At 56.1% G+C, this 22,518-nt stretch overlaps 1 protein-coding gene across 2 annotated transcripts; it reads right to left on the bottom strand.

Annotated features, from left to right (window-relative positions):
* Window positions 1–332: 332 nt before the first annotated feature.
* PODN (podocan) lies at window positions 333–22,470 on the bottom strand. Of its 2 annotated transcripts, none has more exons than XM_008579754.1 (11): window positions 22,439–22,470; window positions 15,101–15,417; window positions 13,602–13,695; window positions 12,162–12,226; window positions 10,918–11,027; window positions 9,949–10,105; window positions 9,406–9,521; window positions 8,175–8,832; window positions 4,959–5,107; window positions 3,435–3,645; window positions 333–1,292 (listed from the first exon to the last, which is right to left on the bottom strand). In XM_008579754.1, the coding sequence occupies exons 2-10, from the start codon at window positions 15,410–15,412 to the stop codon at window positions 3,462–3,464; spliced, it is 1,845 nt and encodes a 614-aa protein (XP_008577976.1). In that variant the 5' UTR covers window positions 15,413–15,417; window positions 22,439–22,470; the 3' UTR covers window positions 333–1,292; window positions 3,435–3,461. The 2 variants fall into 2 exon arrangements, with proteins under 2 accessions (XP_008577976.1, XP_008577913.1); XM_008579691.1 differs by lacking the exon at window positions 22,439–22,470 and adding an exon at window positions 20,240–20,304.
* Window positions 22,471–22,518: the final 48 nt, after the last annotated feature.

Below are 22,518 nucleotides of genomic sequence, written 5' to 3'. Positions count from 1 at the left end.
CTCCCAGCCTCCTTACCCGTGGCTAAGCCCCAGCCCCCTGGACCTCTGCCTATGCAACTGTTTTGGGGGTAGAACTGAACTTTGCACTGACTCTTGCTGGTCCTACCTGCTGATTCCCACTGAGCTGAGGGTCCGCACATACCTCCCAGCCTCCTTACCCGTGGTTAAGCCCCAGCCCCCTGGACCTCTGCCTATGCAACTGTTTTGGGGGTAGAACTGAACTTTGCACTGACTCTTGCTGGTCTGGCCAGGGTGCTGAGGTGCTTGTATCCTGCTCACCTCGACCTGACGCCAGACAGCACCTGGCAGGAAGCACACACAGACACGGCCACTGGCTGCAAGAACAGGGATAATGCTTTTATATTAGTTTTTCTGTAACAAGAATAATCAGCTTTGATATCTTCATCATCTTTTTCTTTAAAAAAAATGAAAAACCAATGGCACCCAGAACTTCTCTGCAGACCCAGAGAATAAAGGTGTCTCATTGGTGTGGCTGGGTTCTTCCTGCCTGGTTCAGCCCAGCCCCGTGCCTCTGCCCCTCTCTGCCCATCAGAAAAGTGCCTGTGGCCTACCAGGGCAGGGCAGGGAAGGGCTCTCAGCAGAGTGACTGTTCCAGCACTTGGGGGAAGCGGGGAGGGGCCAGTGCAGCAGTCCAGAAGGTTCCTGTCCCCAAAGGGAGGGAAAGGAACAAAAGCCAGCTTTTGTGAGTTCCAGAGAGCAGCAGGCACCTGGCCGCAGAGCACGGAGGTAACTCTGTGTCTTCTCCTGGGGATGGACGGACAGATGGATGGGGCAGATGGTGAGCTGTTCTGGCCAGTTCTGGCTAGGAGCAAGAGCTGTTGGAGGCACAGGCTGTGGAAGGCTGTGCATGACTGTGTGTGTGTGTGCGCACACGTGTGCACGTATGTACATGTGTGTGTGCGTGCATGTCCGCAAGGGAAGGAGCAGGCACCTGTGTGTGCCAGGGAGGGGTCCCACCCTTCTCTGGTCTGCATGGCTCAGGGGGCATGGCAGCAGTGTTGGGTGTGGGGTGGACAGTGTGCTGGTCTGGTGGGTGATGTGCAGCCAGCTGTGTGTGGCCAGGCTGGGTGTGTGTGGGTGTGACATGTGTCTACACATGTCTGGCTGTGGGACACACTGCAGGAAGGGCTGGGATGTGAGACTGTGTTCAGGCCATGTCATGTGGGACACCCCATGTGTGCAGCGCTGGGTGTGTCTGTGTGAGTGTGGCAGAATGGGGAGTCACAGGGCACAGGCTTGTGCTGCAGAAAGGAGTCCGGTGGTCCATTGTCCTGCAGAACACGTAGGAGAGTCAGGGGACAAGTCAAGGCAGACCTGTCAGCTGCAACCAGCCTGGCGGAGGTGGATTAGAGCTGGGTGGGGCAGGAGGCGCAGGAAGGGGCTCTGGGAAGGCCAGGCCCCTATGACTGAGGAGAGGGAGTTGCTCCTGGGAGCCCAGAGCCAGCAGGGCTGCCTACTGGGAAGTGCTCGAGCCAACGTGGATGGGACTGATGGGTACTAGAGAGCCTTTGGGTCCCACCGGACACTCCCTGGGGTCTCTTCCAGGGTCCCACTCAATTGACCTAACTATGGCCAATGTCTTCCAGAGGGGGTAGATTCTCTCCCTCCCACCCCAGGACTCTGCACCCCACTCCTGAGGGCCATAGGGTCCTCACTGAATGGCCAGTCACTTCTGTTGCTGACCCCTGGCTCTGCATAAGGACGGTGCCTCAGCAGAAGGACTCCACCTTCATACCCCAGGACCCCAGGAGTAGGGAAGGGAACTCCCAAGCACCGCCTCTGCTGTGCCTGTCCCTGTCACATTCCTCTCTATCATCAGCTTGGGCTCCTCCCTAACTCCCTCTGACACCCACCAAGGGGCTGTTGTCAGCCATCAACAGCCACTTCAGGCTTCTCTCCGCGGCCCCCTCTCGTGGCTTTTCCCGGGCCCTGGGACCCCCAGCACGGCTCACTCTTAACTAGCCTCTGGCCACATTGCCTCTCCTCCTGGCTACTTGCCACCACCATGCCCACTGTCCAACCTGCCTCTCTAGTGTCCCTGCCTACCAGCCCTCCTGGCTGCCCCTCCTTCCCTACCCAGCCTGACCCCAGCATCCATGACTTCAGCTGTTCTCTTGCCAATACACTCAATTTCCTTGTTCCTTGCCCTCCTGTCCCACAGACCTGGCCCAACACCCACCCATGGATGGGTCCAACTGTCTATCTTCTCCCCACCCTGGGTCTGCTGAGCATCTCTTACTACACAGGGAAAACAGAGGCTGAAGGCATCAAGCCAACATGACTTCACGTCCAGCTACCAAGCCACTAACCTGCCTGGGACTACAGCTACTCAGCCCTCCATCCCTCCTGCCATTCCCACAGGGGCCCCCACACCTGGCTCTCCATCATATGCTTAACCTCCCCCATGCTGGCCTCCCCTTCAGCATCCACACCAGCTTCACCCCGTACAAGAGGCATCAAATGAAATGAGCCTTCCTTGAACTTCACAGCCCCTTTCCACTACCACCCTCTCATCTTGAAAGAATTATTGACACTCCCTGGATCCACTTCCTTTCTAGCCATCTCTCCACCCCATCTACCTGGGCGGCTGCTCCCTACAATGTCATGGACGATCTCCACGTGGATAAATCCAGCAGGCCCTTGGCAGTGCTCAGCTCCCTCAGCCTCTCAGCAGTACTGATATGGCTGACTCCCCTGCTTCTGGAGAAGCCTGTGCATGTACATATCACGTGTGCACATATGCATGTAAGCCTGTGTGCATGGGTACGCATGAGTGTGCGTGTATGCAAGAATGTACTTGGCCTATGCCCACACATCGTGGAGTACGTGCATGTGTATCTTTACGTGCATGGATGTGGCGTGTGTTCTGCGTGTGCGTGCTCTGTGAATGTGTGCACATGAGTGTATGTGGGTTGGTGCATGTGTAAGCATGTGTGCATGTGCACATACATGTGCAAACACCCTCTGCCTGTGGCTGTCCATGGTTTTCCTGCCTCCTTTCCTGACTGCTCCATCTCGGTCTCCTCTCCAGGCTCCCCTCCCACTGTGCCTGTCCCCCTCACTTACTGTCCCTGGGCGGGCTCAGGCCCCACAGCTTCAGTGACTGTCTCAAGACATCACTCCTGAGCCCCAGACCCACACACCCAGCCCACCCCTGGGTGGCTCCCTTCACAGCACTCACACCTTGGATTAGAATTCCCCAACACGTGCTGGCCTCCCGCAGGCTTGCTATTATACCCAACCTCTCACCCAGCGCCTGGCGCATCCCAAGTGCTCTCATAGGTTTGCAAAATGAATGGATGAAGCAGAAGATGGAGGGTGAAAAATGGACAAAAAGACCCTAGACTGGGGTCAGGGACAGGAAAGTGTGGTGAGAAGTGAGTGCCTCACGCCCTCCCCAACAGACCACCTACCTATGTCAGATCTGTGTCACCTTGTCACTATCTCGTTTCCTCTTCTTCTTCATCCTCATCCTCCTCATCCTCTTCCTCTTCCTCTTTCAAGTGACCACGGTCCTTGGAAACGTCACCAAACTCAAAGTTTCCTTCAATGTCCAAGACCTGCAGGTGCTTCAGCCTCCGGAAGGCACTTTCCACCACAGAGCCCACGGCCAGCTTGTTAAACCTGTGCAAGCCATCCACATGGGGTCGATGCCAGGAGCCCAACCCCAGGGTCCCATGCCTACCCACCCAGAAAGTAAAGGCGGAGGGAACGGGCCCTCCCAGAAGATGGCACAGCTAGTAGAAAAGGCCGTGGCTGAGAAGTGTGGTGCATTGTGAGGAATACAGGGGTATTCTTCAGGGCAGCTACAGCTGGGGCAGGAGCTGACACTGGGCCAGTCATCTGTAAAGTGAGGGGGAGTCTGCCTTTGTAGACACTCTCACTACCATTTTGGGAGGGGCAGACATGGGCGCCACCTCTCCACGCACCCTCTGGCATTAACCCTGAGGCTGAGGCTCCTGGGCTGGGCAGCCTGGAGTCACTGCAGTGCCTAGAGTACAGTGGCATGCAGGCAAGGCCAGGGCTGAGCTGGGCCAGGGACACACTCAGGTTGTGAAATGATGGGGGTTGCAGCTCCGATCTCAGGCACCTCAACTCTCTGTGCCTTGGCTCCCCTGCAGAAGTCTGAGACACATGCTAGCCCACCCTAATGTCACCAAGTCCTGGGCCTTCTGGTCTGCAGAGTCCCTGGGAGTGCACACACTACTCTTCTGTTTTCTGTTCCCTTCTTTCTGATTGTCCCCCCGACTCTTCCCAATCAGAAAGAGCTACCTGGCTCTGTTGTACCGCTGTGCCTTGGCTCCCCTGCAGAAGTCTGAGACACATGCTAGCCCACCCTAATGTCACCAAGCCCTGGGCCTTCTGGTCTGCAGAGTCCCTGGGAGTGCACACACTACTCTTCTGTTTTCTGTTCCCTTCTTTCTGATTGTCCCCCCCACTCTTCCCAATCAGAAAGAGCTACCTGGCTCTGTTGTACCGAGGTCCCTCATATTCTTGGGGAGCTGGGTCCCTGAATCATTACAAACCCTCATCTCTCATCCTCACAGCCCAGCAAGGACCTGAATATCAATGTTCTGCGTCTGCTGTAGCTGTGGACACAGCAGTCACCTGTGATCTCTGGTCCTCAGCTTTCCCAGCTATACATTGGGAAGAGGCTCTCTGGAGTCCTTTCCTGCCACAGTAACATCAATGACACCTGTGTGCACTGGTTTTTAAGGTTTTTACAAACCTATGAACCATATCAGGCCTGTCCAGGACTGTCCCCACCCTTGAGAGCTGAGACATTGGTTTGGTGGGGTTCTGTGAGTATCCAGCCAGTCAGCAGTGGAGTCAGTCTTCGAATGCTGACCTCTACCTGTGAGCTGTTCCCAACTGTCCTGCTTAGAGCTGGGACAAGTGCCAAAGGGGTGTGTGCAGGGCAACAGGGGATCTACTACCTGAGAAAGATCCCCTTGAGGTTGGGTGTGGAGTCGAAGGCATTGGCAGGCACAGCGCTAATCTTGTTGTTCTGCAGGTACAGGTACTCAAGCGATTCAGGTAGCCCCCCAGGGATCTCCGTGAGCTGATTCCCGGCGATGTCCAGCAGCTGCGGGGGTGGCCAGGGGAGTCAGGGACTCCCACCTGTACAAAGTGCTTAACAGCTTACCAACCCCCCACCAAGCTCCCTGCCTATCTAAATCTAATGATAACCCTGTGTGTGGTGGGGGGAGGACAGTCTACAACATGCTGGGACCTCGTGTGCCTGACACTAAACCCTTGTTCTAATTGATGTGCATCCTACCCAGCCCAGCCCCTTCTGCTTCCCACATGAATTCACCGCCAAGATGTTTGGGTGTCACTATCCCTCTTTAACATACCTATCACCTCATCAGACTAAAAACCTCAGACCGGCAAAGGCTAGGGATCCTCCAGCCTTTCAATCTCGCTCCACTGGCCCTGGATGGGCACAGAGGGAGGTGCATAGGTGGAGCTGTTTATTTACGGACCTCAGGAGACACATATGCAAGGGCCAGGAGAAAGGGTGTGAGGCCCGCAGTGACCCTGGCACAACTTCCGGGCTCTAGGCTGGTCAGCCTCAGAGTCACCACATGCCTGGAGTCCAGGAGCTGGCAGTCAGAGAAATAGGGATGCGTTTCCCAGGGAGCAGAAGGAACCTGCAGAAGGCAGAAGACCTGCTACACACTGGCCTTGTGGCTACCCTCATTGCCTCTCTCCCAACCCACACACCTGTGCAGCCGCGGGGCAGCACGCCATGATCTCTCAGCTCCCTTCCTCACCCTGAGAGGCTGGATTCAGGCTCAGGAAACTGGGGGCCATGAATCCAGACATGCAGGCAAGTCAGCATCAGGATTCAAGGGCAGCACAAGCCTCCTGCACTTTAGGGAGCCTTCCTCTGCCAGCAGGGCTCCCTGCTTCCTTCTGTGTCCCCAAAGCACGGGTTGACTAAATGGTATGCTGGTGTAGGACGGATGTCTGTCTGCCTCCAGACATCTCTACTCTAGCGTTCCTTACCGCCCACGGGCACAGGGCATGTAGAATCCACTCAGACACTGCCTCTGCCCTCAGGAAGCCAGTCTGGCAGCGGAGATGGACACAAAATCTGACTATGACAAGCCAGTGGAATTGGGATGTGATGAGGGTATCTAGAGGAGGGGACTGACCGAGCCTTGGGTCAGGAAAAGCTTTCCAGGGAGAAAGTGGTTAACACAGGTGGGAGCTCAGAAGCAGCAGGAGCAGCTGCCTATAGAAAGATCCATGGCGTGAGGAAGAATTCCTCCCCTGTTCCCCACAAGACATCCCTGGTCCAGGCCCAGGGAGACATCTAACCTGCCCATCACTGAGGGAAGGGAAGGAGGACTTTCTGCAGGAGGTGACACCTGAGCTGAGTCCTAAGTATATGCTCCAGAAAGGCAATGGCCCTCCATCTGTCTTATTCCCCAGTGAGTCCCCAGTCCTCGAACTGCATCTGGCACGTGGTGGGAGCTCCATGAGGGCTTATGGGATGAAGGAATGAGTAGGCATCTCCAGTGAACGAGGTGGGGAAGGGGGCAGTATGAGCTGGGAGCAGAGGCAGAGCAGGCCTTGAAGGCCATGGCAAGGAGTCTGGCCTGGGTTCTAAGGGTAACGGGGAGCCACAGAAGGGTTCTGGACAAGAGCATGTGTTTTTCAAGTTATCTGGGACTGCACATGGAGTACAGGAGTGGAGGACTCCTAGGAAACTGGGGTCCAGGCAAGAAACAAGGTGGCCCAGCCTCAGGTGAGGGAAGCAGGGATGGAGAGAAGTGAATAGACTGAGAGACGTGTTGGTAGAACTGGCAGCTCCCAACAGCCTATCATTACCAGCAGGCGGCAGTGCAAAAAATGGAGATGACAAAGGGGCTTCCAGCTTTCCCGTGGACAGCTGGGTGAATGCCATCCTGTCCCTCCAGCGAGTTAGCAAATGCAGCAAGAGAAGTGGGTAAGGAGGAGAATACAATGGCGTTTGGGGCCCCTTGAGAATGGGCCACTGCGGAACACCCAAGAGGGATGCACATGTGGCTGAATACCAGTGTCTGGCACTCAGCGGAGTGGTCTGGATGAGGAGAGGCCCCAGCTAAACCTGCAGGACCAGCTGCCCCTAAGTCCCACCCTGCTCCACCTCAGGGCTCTACCCCCACCGTCCCCACTCTCTAGGCCTCTCCGCTGTGCTCTGCTCAGACATCCCGTTCTGACAGCAACCCTGACGTCATCCTTCCCGGCACTGACTGTGTGCCTACCACACAGAGGCCATGGGTCCAGCAGTGAGCACAGCAGACTAAAACGCCTGCCCCTCATTCTAGCCCGAGGGGCAGGCAACAAGCAGCAAACAGACCACCAAATACCCGGCAGGGATGAGGGTGATGAAGAAAAACAGAGCAGAGGGAAGCCAAGGCCACAGGGTAAGGGAAGGCCTCCCATGGAGGTGACATTTGAGCAGAACCCCGAGAGAGGAGCAAGCCCTGAGGACATCTGGGAGAGGGAACAGCTTATAGAGGTCCTGAGCCCCTTATGTTAGGTCTGGTTGTGAAGGGCAGGCCCTGGCAGAGCTGCAGAGGGGCTGTGGCAGGCCAACAGTGAGCCAGTGGTGCAGTCCAGCAGTCCCTGACCTGGTTGTACCTCATCCTCCTTCCCAGGTTCTCTGGTGACTTTCACTTTGGGGCCACGCTCATTGAGTTGGGAGCTCTCACATTCCTGGACACCCCTGCCTGACTCTGACCACGTGGCCACAGCAGCCACAGCCACTGACCAGCCCCAGAAGGCCTCAAGTTGACTCCCCAATCCCTAGCTATCTTGTGCCATCAGCCCACAGCCAAGCCATGCTCCCCTATCCCCCACCCCCACCCCAAGGCCCAACCTTCTCCAAGCACCTCTTCCTGTCCCTGCAGGTGGATGAGCTTGACTCTTCCATGCCACCCAAACTTCCCCCCATCGTTCTGAACCATGGGTCCCCCTACCTGCAGCCATGACCTCCGATTACCCCCACAGCCCTTCTCAAACCTAGATCTGCAGGTGCTGAGCTCAGCCTGGCCATATCAGAGACATCTCCTTCACCTGGTCCCAGCAGGTGGGCTCGGAGCAGCCATACCAGTACTACCCACCACAGGCATGGCCCAGCCCCCTCACTTCCCCCTTACCTGCAGATGGGCGAGGTCCGCCCAAGCGCGGGGACCCAGGGCCCGGCTGCGCAGTCGGTTTCCTGTGAGGTACAGCTCGCGCAGCTGGGCCATGCCCATCAGCGCCCCCCGTGCCAGGGCAGACAGCTCATTGCGCTTGACCTTCAGCACGTGCACGTTGCGGGGCAGCCCAGGTGGCAGTGTGTGCAGGCGGTTGCCCGACAGGTCTAGTGAGCGCAGCAGGCGCAGCTTGCGGAAGGCGTCGCGGTGCACCTGTGGGCTGGTGATGCGATTGTAGCTGAGGTTGAGCTCCTCCAGGAAGTAGGTGGTGGCGAAGTCGTCGCGGCCGATGCCTGCGATCTGGTTATGCAGGATCATGAGGGTGCGCACGCGGCGGGGCAGGCCGCTGGGCACGCGCTCCAGCGCATTGTTGTACAGGTGCACCGTGTGCAGGCGCTTGAGGCCCTGGAAGGCCCGCGGGTGGATGCCATGCGCCCGCAGCTGGTTGCTGTGTAGCAGCAGGTACTCGAGGCTGCGGATGGGGGTCAGCACGTCAGCGTCCACACTGCGGATGACGTTCTTCTCCAGGTGCAGCAGCACCAGGCTGCGTGGCAGCCCGGCTGGGACCCGCGACAGGTTGTTGCTGGACAGGTCCAGGTACTCCAGGCTGGAGAGCTTCCTGGGGGAAAGAGGGAATTAGGACGGTTGGCACAAGCCCACATTGCGCTTATTTCCATTATTCCCAGGGGAATTAGCAGGGGGACTACCTCTAATTCATCCCAGCTCTGCCAATCACTGACTGGGGGACCTCAGTCTTCTCCCAGACTCTCAACGGGTTGACTAAATGGTATGCTGGTGTAGGACGGATCTAGCAGTTTCTAACACATGGAAGCTTATTTGAAGACCACTATTTAATCTTTTGGTAGCTTTTTGTGGCTACCCTGGGCCCTAAAAAATGAAAGTATAGTTGCCTTCAGCAAGAATGTTTGAGTTTGTATTTCACACCAAGGCCAGCCTCTGCAGATGCCTCCTTGCCTCTCTGGAATCTTGGCAGGCCCTACCTATACACATTGCTTGTTTTTGGACACAGAGATGTCGACAGAAGCACAAGCCTCAAACTTCCTTCTCCAAGGAAATCAGCTAGGGGAGGTGGGCAAGGGATGAGTGTGAGAGGGCTTGGCTGGGCGGTGAGCCCAGAAAGGAGCTTCCTGGGCGCATGGTCACATGAGGGCGTGGTGAGACGGGGACTCACCAGAAGGTCTCGTTGTCGAGGCCTTCATCAGTCAGGTAGTTGTTCTGCAGGTACAGCTCACGCAGGTTGCTCAGCTCACTGAAGGCCCCTGGGGGGATCTTCTCTAGCTTGTTGTTCTGTGGGGCGGGAAGGAAGGGAGGAGAGTGTGAGGGAGACCCAAGGGGCAAGGCCAGGGCCTCAAGATGAGGTGTGGAGGGGGGTCTGGGGAGCCACCAGAAGAAGACCCAGGCCTGGACCATCCTAGGTATGGTGCTGACAGCTGTCCCCCCTCCTCTGCCACCCCCCACGCCCTGCACCAAAGGCCAGATACCGGGCTTCTGCCTGCTTCTCCACAGTAGACTCTGCTCTTGGCCCTCCCACGCCCTGCACCAAAGGCCAGATACCGGGCTTCTGCCTGCTTCTCCACAGTAGACTCTGGCCCCACAACCTCACGCAGGCAGCACCTGTGCCCTTGTGGGCTGGGCTCTCCCTGCTTCAAGTCTCTGCTCACATGCTCTGGCGGTGGGGTCTGCTGTCCCCCTCCCTTCCCTCTCCCCTCCCCACCTTGAGATGCAGCTTGTACAGGGCAGGCGGCAGGTGCTTGGGCACATGACGCAGGAAGTTGCTGGACAGGATGAGGATCTCAACATTGCTGGAGCCGTTGAACATGTTGTCTGGCAACCCAGCATCAGCCAGCTTGTTGTTGTGTAGGTACACGGACCTGCGGGTCAAGGCACAGGTCCTTGCCCCACCTGGGCTCCCCCTGGCCCCTGAGCCAGCTCACCTGGTGAGCCTCAGAACCCTGCTCAGCCTGAGTCTAGGGCCCAAGAATGCTCTCCTCCCATTCAAACCCAAGGGTGCAGAGCTAGAAGAGCCTCAGACCCTGCCTACACAGCTGAGGGGACCAAGGACCAGAAGGAGCCATGCCCCACCAGAGTCACCCAAGAAGTTAGTGGCGGAAATAGGATTTCCTGACTCCCAGTCAGGCTCCTCCACACTTTTCAAGGTCCTCAGCCGACCCCCAACCATCCCTGGCCTGGAGTCCTTGCCTCCCTCTCAGCTCCTTCGTCCCTACCTGCCATCCCCGCACAGTCTGGCTCTGGGTTCTATAGGACTTTCTGAAGACAGGGCCTATCCGTGCCTGCCCCTTTGCCCCCAGTGCCCAGCACATGGCCTGGCTCAGAGGAGGTGACCCTCATTCATTCAGCAAATAAATAGTAAATATATCCCATAATATATTAAATATATATGTACATGTACACATACTTTGTGTATAAATCAATGTATGTACTATGGGCCAGGCCTATCTAGACTCTGAAGATATAACAGTGGACATAACCAACAAGACCCTGCCCTCAGGGAGCTAACATAGTTATCCTCTGCTCCTCCAGCACCTGGATGTCCCTCCACTGCAGCCCCACTGCACCAGTCCCTCCTCCAGGGCCTGTCCATGTTCACACAGGATGGGCAGCCTCCACCTCAGCCCTGCCCCGTTCCCCAGTCTGAGCCTAGGGCCACCCCTCTGACTCTGACCTCAAGTTTGGCTTCTGGCCAAAGGTGAGCCCATAGATCTTGGTGAGATAGTTGGCAGCAAAGTCCACACTGATCAGGGCGTTTGGCAGGAATCGGGGTGCCAAGGTCAGCTGGAAAGGGAAGAGTTGGGGCAGAAAGACCAATGGGGGGCAGAGGCCAGCTCCAGGTGCCACTGCCTGCTGCTCATCTGGCCCCTTTAATTTTCTCCTCCCTGTAACCAGGGTCATCTTCCTAAAATGTAGACCTTCCCACTCCCCTAATAAAAAAAGAAAAAACCCTCCCAGCTCCCTCAGCCCTTAGCTTGGCATTCAAAGCCCTCCAGACCTGTCTCCAGCCCTGCCTGTCCTCCTGGGCTCATCCTGGGTGCATGGAGGGTAGAAGTGGGATAGGACTTTTAAAGGTCGCTTTGGCTGCTCCAAGGAGGATGGGTAGCAAATGAGGAAGCAGGGGCATCCACGTGAGGGGAGGCAGCCGAGTGCCATGGGGGACTGGGGACGTGCCGTGGGACTAGACACGGGTGAGTGGAGCTTAGAATCCAGAAGCACTTCTGGATCTGTGGCTCACACCAGTGGTTCTGTAGGTGGTTAGAAAGGTCCTTTACACAGATGGGAAGACGGAGGAGATGGGGTTTGGTGGCTGTGGGCAGGAAGCAGTAGCTCTATTTCCATTAGACATCTAGCAGAGAAGTCAAGGAGGCAGGCGGATCTTTGAGGCTCGAGCCTGAGGAGTGGAAAGGGCTGGAGACTGCCACTGGGTGTGGCCATGATGCAGATGGGAGTCAAAGCCTGGGAGGGTAGGGATCACTTCAGAGGAGTTCAGAGGGAGAAGGGGCCAAATATCTTGAGCTTGAGTGCCTTTGTGCTTTCCCTGACGCTGTCCCTTCTACTATAGTGCCCTCCCCCGGGGCCCCTGGCTGGAATCCTATTACTCTTCATGCCCCTGCTCAAATGCCATCTCCTCCAGGAAGCTCTCTAAGTGCCCCCTCCCAGTGGGGACAAGCCCTCCCTCCCCTATACTCCTGTAGGCCTTGGCTTCTGTCTTCATTATCTGACATACTCTGATGCCCTGAGTTACTGGCCTGGGGTCTCTTTTGACCACCCCCCCCCCACTGGGAAATGTCTGTGCAGCAAAGGGGACCCAGCGGCCAGCTGAGTAAAGGCCCTGGCAAAAGTTCACAGAACTCAGTGGAAGACAGCACCAGGAGGACAGGGCAGCATGCCCCCACCCTGCCTCAGGGCCCTCACCTTGTTATTGGCCAGGTACAGGTAATTGAGGTTGGTCAGATGCTCAAACGCCTCCTCTGGGAGCCCTTCAAAGGACAGTCATCGGTCAGAGCCCTGGATGAAGGAGACGCTACAGGGGAGCATTGCGAGCGCCCGCCCCCTCCCCCATGGACACCCCACTTGCCAGGACAAGCAGTGGGGGCCAGGGGCAGCTCAGATCCCTTCTCAGTCAGTCCCAACAGGCTTGCCCGGCCCCATTTTCTTTCTCCTTGCTCACACGGGTCCAAGCCCAAAGGAGCAAGCAGTTAAGTGTCTGCTGAGGGACTGAGTGATCCTTCACCCTGAGTGGGAATGATCCCGGTAAGGTCAGGCCACCAGGCAGAGGACCCGACCTGACCCTTTCCTGTTCCGTCTTCATCCCCAGCCCCGTCCACGGCAGGTGGGGCCGAGCTGGGATGTTTCCATGCAGGGCGGGGCTGAGGGCCCTGGACATCCCCACCACCTGGCTTGCCCCTGCCCCATCTGGCAGAGGTAGTGTCAGGACTCAGCTGTCGCAGGGAGCCTGGCCAGGATGGCTCCTCTCCAGCCCTGAGGCCGGCCTCTGACACTCGGTTCCAGGCTCCAAGACCCCTAGATGCTGGGATCCACCCAAGTTTCTAACAAGAGGGAACAGTTATATAAACCGTGATACAGCCCTCCATGGAATACCCTGCTGCTGCTTTGTACAGTGACGGTCAGTGAGAGCTTTAGCAACATGAGAAACGCTGCTGAGCTAATTGCTAAGTGAAACAAAGCAGGTTATAATATCTGCAATATGAGTTCAGCTATGAATTTTAAAATGCAAAGAAAACAAGGCTAGATTGGGTTGTGGTGATAGCTGCGCAACTGTATACACTTACTAAAGCTCATTGAATTGTACCTTTAAATTGGTTAAATCTTACGTTTTATAAATTATACCTCAATAAAGCTGCTTTTTTTAAAATGGAAAGAAGTATACCCAAATACCAATAGTGATTAATTCCAAGTGGCTGAAATATGAGTGTTATTTTTTTCTTTCCATCTTATTTTCCAAATTTTCTCTCCCAACCATGTATATTATTTTCATCATCAGAAAAAAAAAATACTTTTTAAAATTTGAGGATTCTACAATCCTTCAATGCTAAAGGTTCTCTGTGAATTGACGATTCTAAGAGAAGGTCCTGGGAAGCTAATCTTCTCCAAAGCCTCCCCCGTCCTGTCTCCCAGGTCTCAGAAACACCCAGGGGTGGCTTTTAGGTGGCAAGAGGGAGCCCCTCGTGCGTGTGGAGGTGGTCCTCATGCAGATCCGCTGCCAACCCAGCCCAGGCCTGCTCTTCTCTGTAGAATCTCAGGATCTGCAGAGCCAAGCTCTGGCATCTGGCACCACTCAGGCCCCAAGTCCCTACCTGTGTCCCCAACCCTGGGCTTTGGGCAACCCCTCACCTCGGGAAGTCAGGCGGTTGTTCTGAAGGTTCAGAGTCTCCAGCCGTTGAAGCCGAGAGAGCTCCTCAGGGTAGATCTTCTCCAGCTGGTTGTTCTGGGGAGATGTCGGGCGTGGGGGTGGCGATGAGGAGCCAGCATCAGCCTGGTGGGGGAGTGTCCAGGGCTCCTGCCCCTCCCCTAAGCCCCAGTCCTAGGAGCCAGTGCCTCTGTTGGGCACTTCCCTTAGGATCTCCCCCATAGCAGATAGACCCTGAGTGCTGGCTCTGAGCCAAGCCTGGATATGGGCACTGGGGACACAATAGCAGTGACCACAACAAATGTGTGAGTCCCTCCTTCTATGAGCCAACACATGGACCTCCACGGGCAGCTCAAACTTGTCTACCCTGCAGATCTGCTCCCCGAGTGTTCCCACTTGGTGACAGGCATCCACAGCTATTCCCCAAGCCAGAACCACTTTTGCTTCCCTTTCTTGGCCCTGCAGTCCCCACCCCGCTTGGAATGCTTTAACACTTGGGGCAAGTAGCACTTCCTCCAGAAGCCTTCCTGGGTTGGATGGGGGCTGGATTAGAAGCCTGCTCTGGACACCACAGCACAAGTCCTACTGCCGTCTGATATCTCTATCTGTGTGGGTCTCTGCCTCACCCACACACTGTGAGCACCTGACAGGCAGGAAGTGTCCAAGTCCTCCCTACATGCCCAGCACCCCACACAGGACCGGAGGCATAGAGCAGGTACTCAACGAATAGTCTACGTAGGAATGAATGAGCACCTGAACCAACTATAAGAGCTATCTTTACCTTGTCCCGTCCCCTCATTGGCTATCCTGGCCTTGGGCTCCCACAGCTGCCTGCCCAGACCCACCCATGTTGCGTGACCATGGATAGGTCACCTTCCCTCACAGGTCTGACCTCCTCTGGAAATGGGTGGAACAGCCCCTCCCACTCCACAGGGCTGCTGGGCCACACAAGGCCATCATGGGTGCACTAGCGCTCCCAGAGTCCCCCCCATTCTGGAACACTGTGTCCCACTTCTCGAGGTTCCAAAGTCCAGGTGTGCCTCAGCTGGGGAGAGCACTCTGTCCTCTGATCCTCCAGAGCACTCTAGTCAGGGTCTCCTTTGCTCTGGTTTTGCTGTTCTGGTAACAGCATCTGCAGTGCCCTGACTGTCTGTTCAGAGGGTCAGCTGTCAGGCAGGTCTGTGTCCATTTTCAGACAGAGCCTGACTCTACTTACTGGGCCTCAGCCCACACTCCTAAGTGAACAAAGCAGGTTATAAATATCACAGTGCCCTGTGACTGGGACATCAAGAGGGGGTGCCATGTGGATGGGGCCAGGACTCTGCCAGTCTAACCTGCCCTAGCACCCTGTATCTGGGGGTGGGGAGCTACAGTACTGAAGGTTCTAGGTGAACAGGTTACCATGAGTGTTGGTGATTCTGGGATGGGGGCCATGAGTACAGGGGCCAGCCCCTGGTTACCACTGGCATGATGTGGGTCTCACCTGCAGGGACAGGTGGTTGGTATGTTCAGGCAGGTCCCCTGGGAATTCACGCAGGTCAATGCCACCACAGTCCACGACACCCTCTTGGGAGCAGGCACAGTCTTGGGGGCAGTCTATTGCAGCTGGGCCAGGCCCTGGCTCCTCAGGGCTCAGGACCAGCACCGGCTCCTCCTCCACAAATTCGTTCTCTTCAGGTCTCAGGCTGTGGGTGCTGCTTCGGCCAGACACCGGGGCCCTCACTGAAAGCACAGGTCCCAGGTGCAGCTGCGGCGGTAACAGCAGCAGGAGCAGCAGCGCCCTGCTCTGGGCCATGGTACCTGCAGGAGGAGTTGAGTCAGACCCACCTTCACACCAGGGCTGACCATCTGTTAGGTACAGTGGGTAAACAACTAGGGCCCTCGAGAGTCACGACTGGGCCCTCCCTGGCACAAGGCAGTGCCTGCTCTGGACCCTGTCCTCGGCACCCAGCTGATTTGTCGACTGCCTCCCTCCCCCTCCCAGTCAACTCTCATCTGGGCTGTCCCCTGGAGGGGTGTGAAGATGAAGCCCTGTCCTTAGGTTGGTCTGCAAAACCTACTGCAACCCTCACCAGTCCTGGCCCCAAGGAATCTTTACCCCCATTTCAGAAGGGGAAGCTAAGGCAAGACCTGGTCTTTGCTGAGCTCCTGCTGCCCTGGCACAGGCCATGCTGGGAGACCCTGTTTCTCCTCTGGCAGCCATAGGCCACTGCAGTCCAGTACCAGCAGGGTGCATCCCAACTCTTAGCTTGCCATTCTCAGATCTTCATACTTGGCTCTGCCTCTCTCCCAACTCCTTCCCCTAACTGCCTCCAGTAACACAAGACTATTAGTAGTTTCTCCCTCCAGGCCTTTGCACATGCTGTTCCTTCTGCCTGGAATGCCCTTCCCCTCTCTTCTGGACTCCAGTGTTATGATGAGGAAGATTCTCAGATGCCCCAGAGTTCTCTACCATACGCTGCCCCAGGGCTTAGCATTAGCAGGGTTGGGTTGCGAATATGCAAAGGAGTCTTTTCCCAGCACAAGGTTGTGGGTAACTCTCCATGTCTGGGTGCAGACCAAGCCGAGCCTGGCATAGAAAAGGTATTTATTAGTGAATGGGGCTGTTGCCCCCATGCCCTCCCCTCTCCCATTGCTGAGGTTTATACCCTCCACTGTCCTAACCAGGGCCTGGTGTGCTCACATGCCCACTGCCACCTGCAGGAGACCACTCCCCAGCATGGCCCCCTGGTGCAGCAGGATTGTGGGGAGGCGGGTACCGGCAATGGTCTCAGGCCCACTGAGGAAGATGCTGGGATGCTGTTCTGCCAGCAGTCCCATGGGCCTAGGCTTGGCTCAGAGCTGGGTCCCTGAGTTTACAGGGACTCAGACACCTCTAGGATCTGACAAGTTGTGACAGCAGGAGCTCAGGTACATTGACTCTAAAATCCCACAGACCCAGTTTGAATTACACCTCCACCACTTTGGGGCTCTGCCCTCTGAGCCTCAGTTTCCTCATCTGTATGATGCAGACAATACATCTAAACTCACAGCTACCGTGAGGAGTCAGTGAGATAACAGATGTAAAGTACCTGGCACCTATCAGGTGGTGAGGAGCTGCTATCACTACCTAGCGACTGGGCACAGTAACGTGCTTCAAGTGAGCAGGAGGCGCTGCAGCGAGCATTGGGGCTTGGACTGAGCAGTGCCTGGCTTGGGCTGAGCCTCTCCGCCCACCTCTAGATCGAGAACCACAACCCATTGAGCAGTCAGAAGAGTCTGACGAGACACTGGGCCTGGGAGGGTTTGGTAAACTGGGAATTTGACAATGACGCTGATGTCTGGTTGAGAAGGCTCCAAAGCCAGCAGCCAGGGCTGAGGTCTCAGCTCTGGCTCTTATCAGCTGTGTGACTTGGGGCAAGTTTTGTAACCTTTTGAACCTCAGCCTCCTCCCCTGTCCTTGGGAATGATAAGAGAACTGATCTCGTGGGGAGGTTGTGAGGTGTCGGTGAGATGCACGTTCTGCACACAGTAAGTGCTCAATGAACCTGAGCTCTTCCTACAACGAACCATCTGCTCACGGGCATGCTCTGCAGCCCGACCACAACATCACCCACCCCAGAGTCCCTGCTTCCTCACCTTCCTGCTTGGGCTTTTCAACACAGGCCCAGGCCTATCTCCCCCCAGAAGGTGTTGCAGACTCTCTGGTCGTCTACGAATTCCAGCTGCCAGTGGCTGCTGTGCTATTTCTTTCACATACCACTTTGCCTCCATCACTGGCTCTGCCAACTCTCTAAGGGGAGGCCCCGTCTGTACCAGGCTCTGTGCTGGGCACCAGGGACACAGATGAGGTAAATAAGGCCCTAAGGTGTGGCAGACCCCAGTACCAATAACCACTGCCCACCCAGACTGGGGTGGGGGTACATGGGGTCCTGAGGAACATGGGTCCCCAGAGGGAAAAGGTGTGAGAAGGGAGAAGAGGGAAGGCAGTCAGGCTTGCTTGACCCTACAGGGCCACATGGCCCAGGCAGACTGGGTCCTGCTAGAGAACCAGAGAGATAGCACACACAGAGCTCCTCGGCTCAGTGATCAGTCGGCAGCAGCAAGGGATGCCCACAGCAGCCTGGCCCTATGCTCGCCCTGCCACACTCCTGCTACACCTGTCCCCTGACCAAATGCTAGTCCACAGACCATCATTCCCATGGCACATGAGAACGCCACAGCTAGTTCCAACAGCCTTCAGCCCCTAGAGCTGCCAGCATTAGACCGGAGCAAGCTTCCTGACTCCTTGCCCGTCTGACGCCCCCTGCAGACTGGGGCTCTGAGAGGCGGCAGGAACAGACCCCAGCCCCAATTCAATCAGGGCAGGAGGCCAGGAGGAAGGATCCAGAAGGAACTCTGGTCCCCACATATTCTCTGCACTCATTGGACAGGCTGTCCTGCCTCCCTCAACTTCAGTTTTATATCTGTAAAAATCTGTAAACTATATCCATAAAAATATTTAATTTATATTAACATTCTGAACCATATTGAAATGTTAACACCACTTTATAGATTAGGGAGCTGTCAATGTCTAGATTTGGGATCAGCCAATGTAACAGCTGTTAAGTGACAAAGCCAAGTTCCCACCCCAGGTCTCAAGCACAATGCTATGCTGTTCTCCCCTGGGCCAAGCTGGGTGCTGGGAACCCAGACAAAAGATTCAGGCATGGCTCTTGCCCTTGTGAGGCTCACAGCTGCACTGTTCACTCCAGTAGCCACTTGCCCCATGTGGCTATTGAGCACTTAAAATGTGGCTCGTCCATACTGAGACATGTGATAAGTGTAAAGTGTGGTATACATGGATTTCAAAGACATAGTACCAAAAAAGTGTAAAATGCCTCATTAATACTAATATTGATGATTAGTTTTAAATATCTCACAAAATATCTCATTTTTATTTTTATATTGATTACATGATAATATTTTGGATATCTTGGGTTAAATAAAATAAAATTAAGTTTGTTTCATTTTACTCTTTTTAATGTGGCTTCCAGAAAATTTCACACTATGTGGCTTGCATTTGTGGCTCACATCATATTTCTATTGGACAGTGCTGGTCTACAGCATCATGTGTAAACTGAGTATTATAATCCCAGTGTCATGAGAGGTATGGGGAAAGCTTAGAGTCCATCGGGGCCCAGAAGAAGCCTAACCTTGCCTGGGCCAGAGAAGGCTTCCCAGAAGAAGTGATGCCTGATCCAGCTATTCTGAAGGATGAATGTCAGGCTAAAGAGAAAGGGAAATACAGGCAAGGAGGTCAGCGTGTGCAGAGGCCTAGGGGCAAGAAAGTCCACACTATGAATTCTACGAAGCTCATAACTGTCTGGTGGGGGATGGGGACTGGCAGTGATAAGAGTGGGCACAGTGGCCACATGTCCAGGCCAACAAGGAGGTACTCGAAGGCCAGGTTAGGGAGTTGTGAGCTTCATCTTTGGAGGATGAAGAGCCATGGAAGTACAGGAGTGTGACACTGGTTGGTTATGGATGGACTGTGAGGCTATGCAATGGCACAGGCAAGGGATGATGAGCCTGGTCTGGGCAGAGATGGGGGTGCTGGACACAGGGATGGAAAGGAGGAGCTGGCTTCGAGGGAAAAGCATGGCAACTCCCCTCCCCCCAGCCGGACCTGGGATCTTGGGCAGCTCCAGCTTTACCACCTGGCTTGCTATATGACCTGGGCCCCACCACTGGCTCGAAGGCCAGGTTAGGGAGTTGTGAGCTTCATCTTTGGAGGATGAAGAGCCATGGAAGTATAGGAGTGTGACACTGGTTGGTTATGGATGGACTGTGAGGCTGTGCAATGGCACAGGCAAGGGATGATGAGCCTGGTCTGGGCAGAGATGGGAGTGCTGGACACAGGGATGGAAAGGAGGAGCTGGCTTCGAGGGAAAAGCATGGCAACTCCCCTCCCCCCAGCCAGACCTGGGATCTTGGGCAGCTCCAGCTTTACCACCTGGCTTGCTATATGACCTGGGCCCCACCACTGACCAATCTGAGTCTCAATTTCCACCTTGTTTTTCTAAGAATATTGAGCAAGATAAACCCCCGAAACCTATTCTGTGTGCCAAACCATGTGGAAGGTGTGTGGGGGAAAAACAGAGGACACAGCAGACGCCTGGTCTCCAGGGGCTTCAAGTCCACCTGGGGAGGAACAACTCAAACCCCTGGGACAGAGGCACAGCTTAGTCTGTGGTGAGCTCCTCCTCACTGGAGAGTTTTAGAGATGGAAGGACATGGGTTCCAATCCTGACTGCTGTGTGAGTCTGGACAAGTCACCACACTGCTCTAGGCCTCTGTTTACTGGACTAGGAAATGGAGATGGGAGCTACGAGTGAGGATTAAGTGAAATGACAGCCTAGCATGATGCTAGCACCAGGTAGGTGTGCCACACACAGGGTTACTGTTACTGAGGAAGTAAGTGGGATTCGCTGTCCCCTACCTCCAGCTTGGGGAACCAAGCCTCGAGGCACAGTGGGGGATTAAGGCAAGACTGCAGGAAGGAATGGGAAAACCCAAATCAGGAGGCAACTCCTCAGCCCCCAGCACCACCCTCCTCCTCCACTCAAATTCAGTAAAAATTCACTAAAAATTCACTGATCACCTGCTCTGTATGGGGCCCCAAATGGCTGCATCTTGTTGACTCTAATAGAAATGCCAGGACTAAAAGTTTGTCTTCCTATTTTGCAGCTTCGGAACTCAAGCACAAAGGGGCTCCCATTGCTGTCCATCCATAGAAAACTCTTCCTCAAATGCCCCCGATCCAGAAAGCCTCTCCTACCACTTGACTGGGTTAGGGTGTTCCTGAGTGCTCCCACCACACCGCCAGCCCTCTTCATCCTTCAGGGCTCAGCTGAGCCTCCCCTGGCTCCCTGCTGAATGAATGAATGAGTTTGTGAAAGGCAGCGTTAGAAAACATCTGCAATATTATCTGGTATGACTCCCTCAATTTACAGATTAGTATGTTAAAGCAAGGCCAGGACTAAAATCTGAATCTTCTGCCCCAGCCTTGAGGGGGTCTTGAAGACTGAGTAGGAGTTCTCCAAGTGGACAAAGGGGAGGACAGGCACTCCAGGCAGAGGGAAGGGCACAAGCAAAAGGTATTGGTGTGGGATGGGAGAAGGGTGAGGTTTTTTTAAGAAAAGGTAAACGGGGAGGGAGGTTGGGGCTGAAGGCCTAGGTTGCCAAGAGTATAGGCCACAGTGCGAAGTTGTTAGTGATAGGAAGCCATCAAGGGTTCCAGGCAGGTCATGGTCAGTGTTCTTATGTATGACTCTACCAGGCCTAAAGGTGCTACTGTTAGTCACCCCCCATCCAAGATTCAGACAGAAGGGACAAAGTATGCTCCCACAAGATGATGTGAAAACAGTCATTTGAATCTGACACTTCTTAACTTGCAGAAGGCTAGAGAAGACTGGGCCCTAGGCCCCAAGAGTGGCCATAAGGCACTGAACCCCCAGACCAGTCACTGGTCTTTCCCATGGCAGCCCACAGGCTCTTCCGAGTGGTGTGAGACCGGTCATTTGCCCCCCACCCCACCCGGGCCTCACCTTGACCTTCCCACTGCGGAGGGTTTCTGTTCAAGGGAGGGGTGGGGGGCAGGACCACCCAGGGGCTCTCCCGGCTCACACAAGCGGTGCCTCTTGGAATCAGGCAGATCACAGCTTCCCTTTCCCCGGCTGACCCGAACTCAAAAGGCAAACGCTCAGGTTGCGTGGGCCTCGACAGGTCCGTAATTTGCTCCAAGCTCTGGGCCCGCATCCCTCTGCGCCTCCCGGACCGGGACCGTCAGCTCCGCATGTGCTCGGGTCAGGGCACTCGCCCCGTGCTACCGTGCCTGCTCCTCCCAGTTTAGGCTGCAGCTGCCTTCCATCCCCAACCCCAGCCCCGGAGGCCACTAGGAGCTCGCCGCCACCACCATCGCCGCTGCCGCCACCTCCTCTTCCACCTGTCAGTACGTCAGGTATTCCAACGCCGAGATCTCTTCCCCCGCCCTAGGCCAGGGTGATGGCTCAGGGACCCGCAACCTGGGGCTTCAGCTGCATTTAGCAGGAGGGCGCCGACCTTGCTCCTTGCGCTCCGCGGCCGCTCACCCCCCTACACCCTCTTCATTCAGCTGTCCCGGCCGGGAAGCAGCCGCGTAGACAGACAGACGGATTCCAGGCCGTCGGTTGAGAGCTTTTGGCTCAGCCTGTGCGCAGCGCTGGGCTGGGGCGGCGCAGCGGCCGGGGGAGCCGAGCCCCGGAGCGGGGCTGGGCGACGCACGTGCGGGGTCCGCCTCACCTGTCCACCCTCCCTGCGGGCGGATCTCTGCCTCTCTCTGGGCCTCAGCTTCTCTATCTGTAACGAAGTCGGAGGTTGAACTAACTGGGGCCCCTGATGAGTTGATGTGGAAAGACGCGGGAAACGCTGGACCCTGGCTCTAGGCAGAGGGGTCCACGCCCCTGCCCAGTTCCACCTGCCCCCACATTCCCTGTCGCCCGCCTCGTCCTTCCACCCGCCTCCCATTCGCCCTCAGATTCTTTCCAGATGTGCGCAGCGGGAGGGGCCCGGGGGCTGGGACCAGTCTCGGGCCAGAGAGGAGAAAAGGCCCCTGCCCGGGTGCTGATGGCGCAGGGGTCGCACCCCGGCGGGGAAGATCTCCGGCCATGCCCTGGGTGCAGGGTCCGACGGAGGGGGTGAGACGCGGCGGCCCCGCCCCGTACAGCTGCTGGGGCCGTCCGGAGAAGGCGGGGAAGTCTGAGTCTGCTGCCCAGGCTCGGCCCCCGGCCCCTCGGCGCCCCCAGCCGCCTGCGACCGGTACCTGCTGCGCCTCCGTGCAGTGCCGCGTCCCGCCGGCCGGACGCGCTCCCCGGAGTGTCGGCTGCGCTCCGCGGGCGCTGG

This window comes from Galeopterus variegatus, unplaced genomic scaffold (assembly GCF_000696425.1).
Source record: "Galeopterus variegatus unplaced genomic scaffold, G_variegatus-3.0.2 Scaffold6, whole genome shotgun sequence".
Lineage (NCBI taxonomy): Eukaryota > Metazoa > Chordata > Mammalia > Dermoptera > Cynocephalidae > Galeopterus > Galeopterus variegatus.
This window is presented reverse-complemented; position numbering and strand designations above follow the sequence as displayed.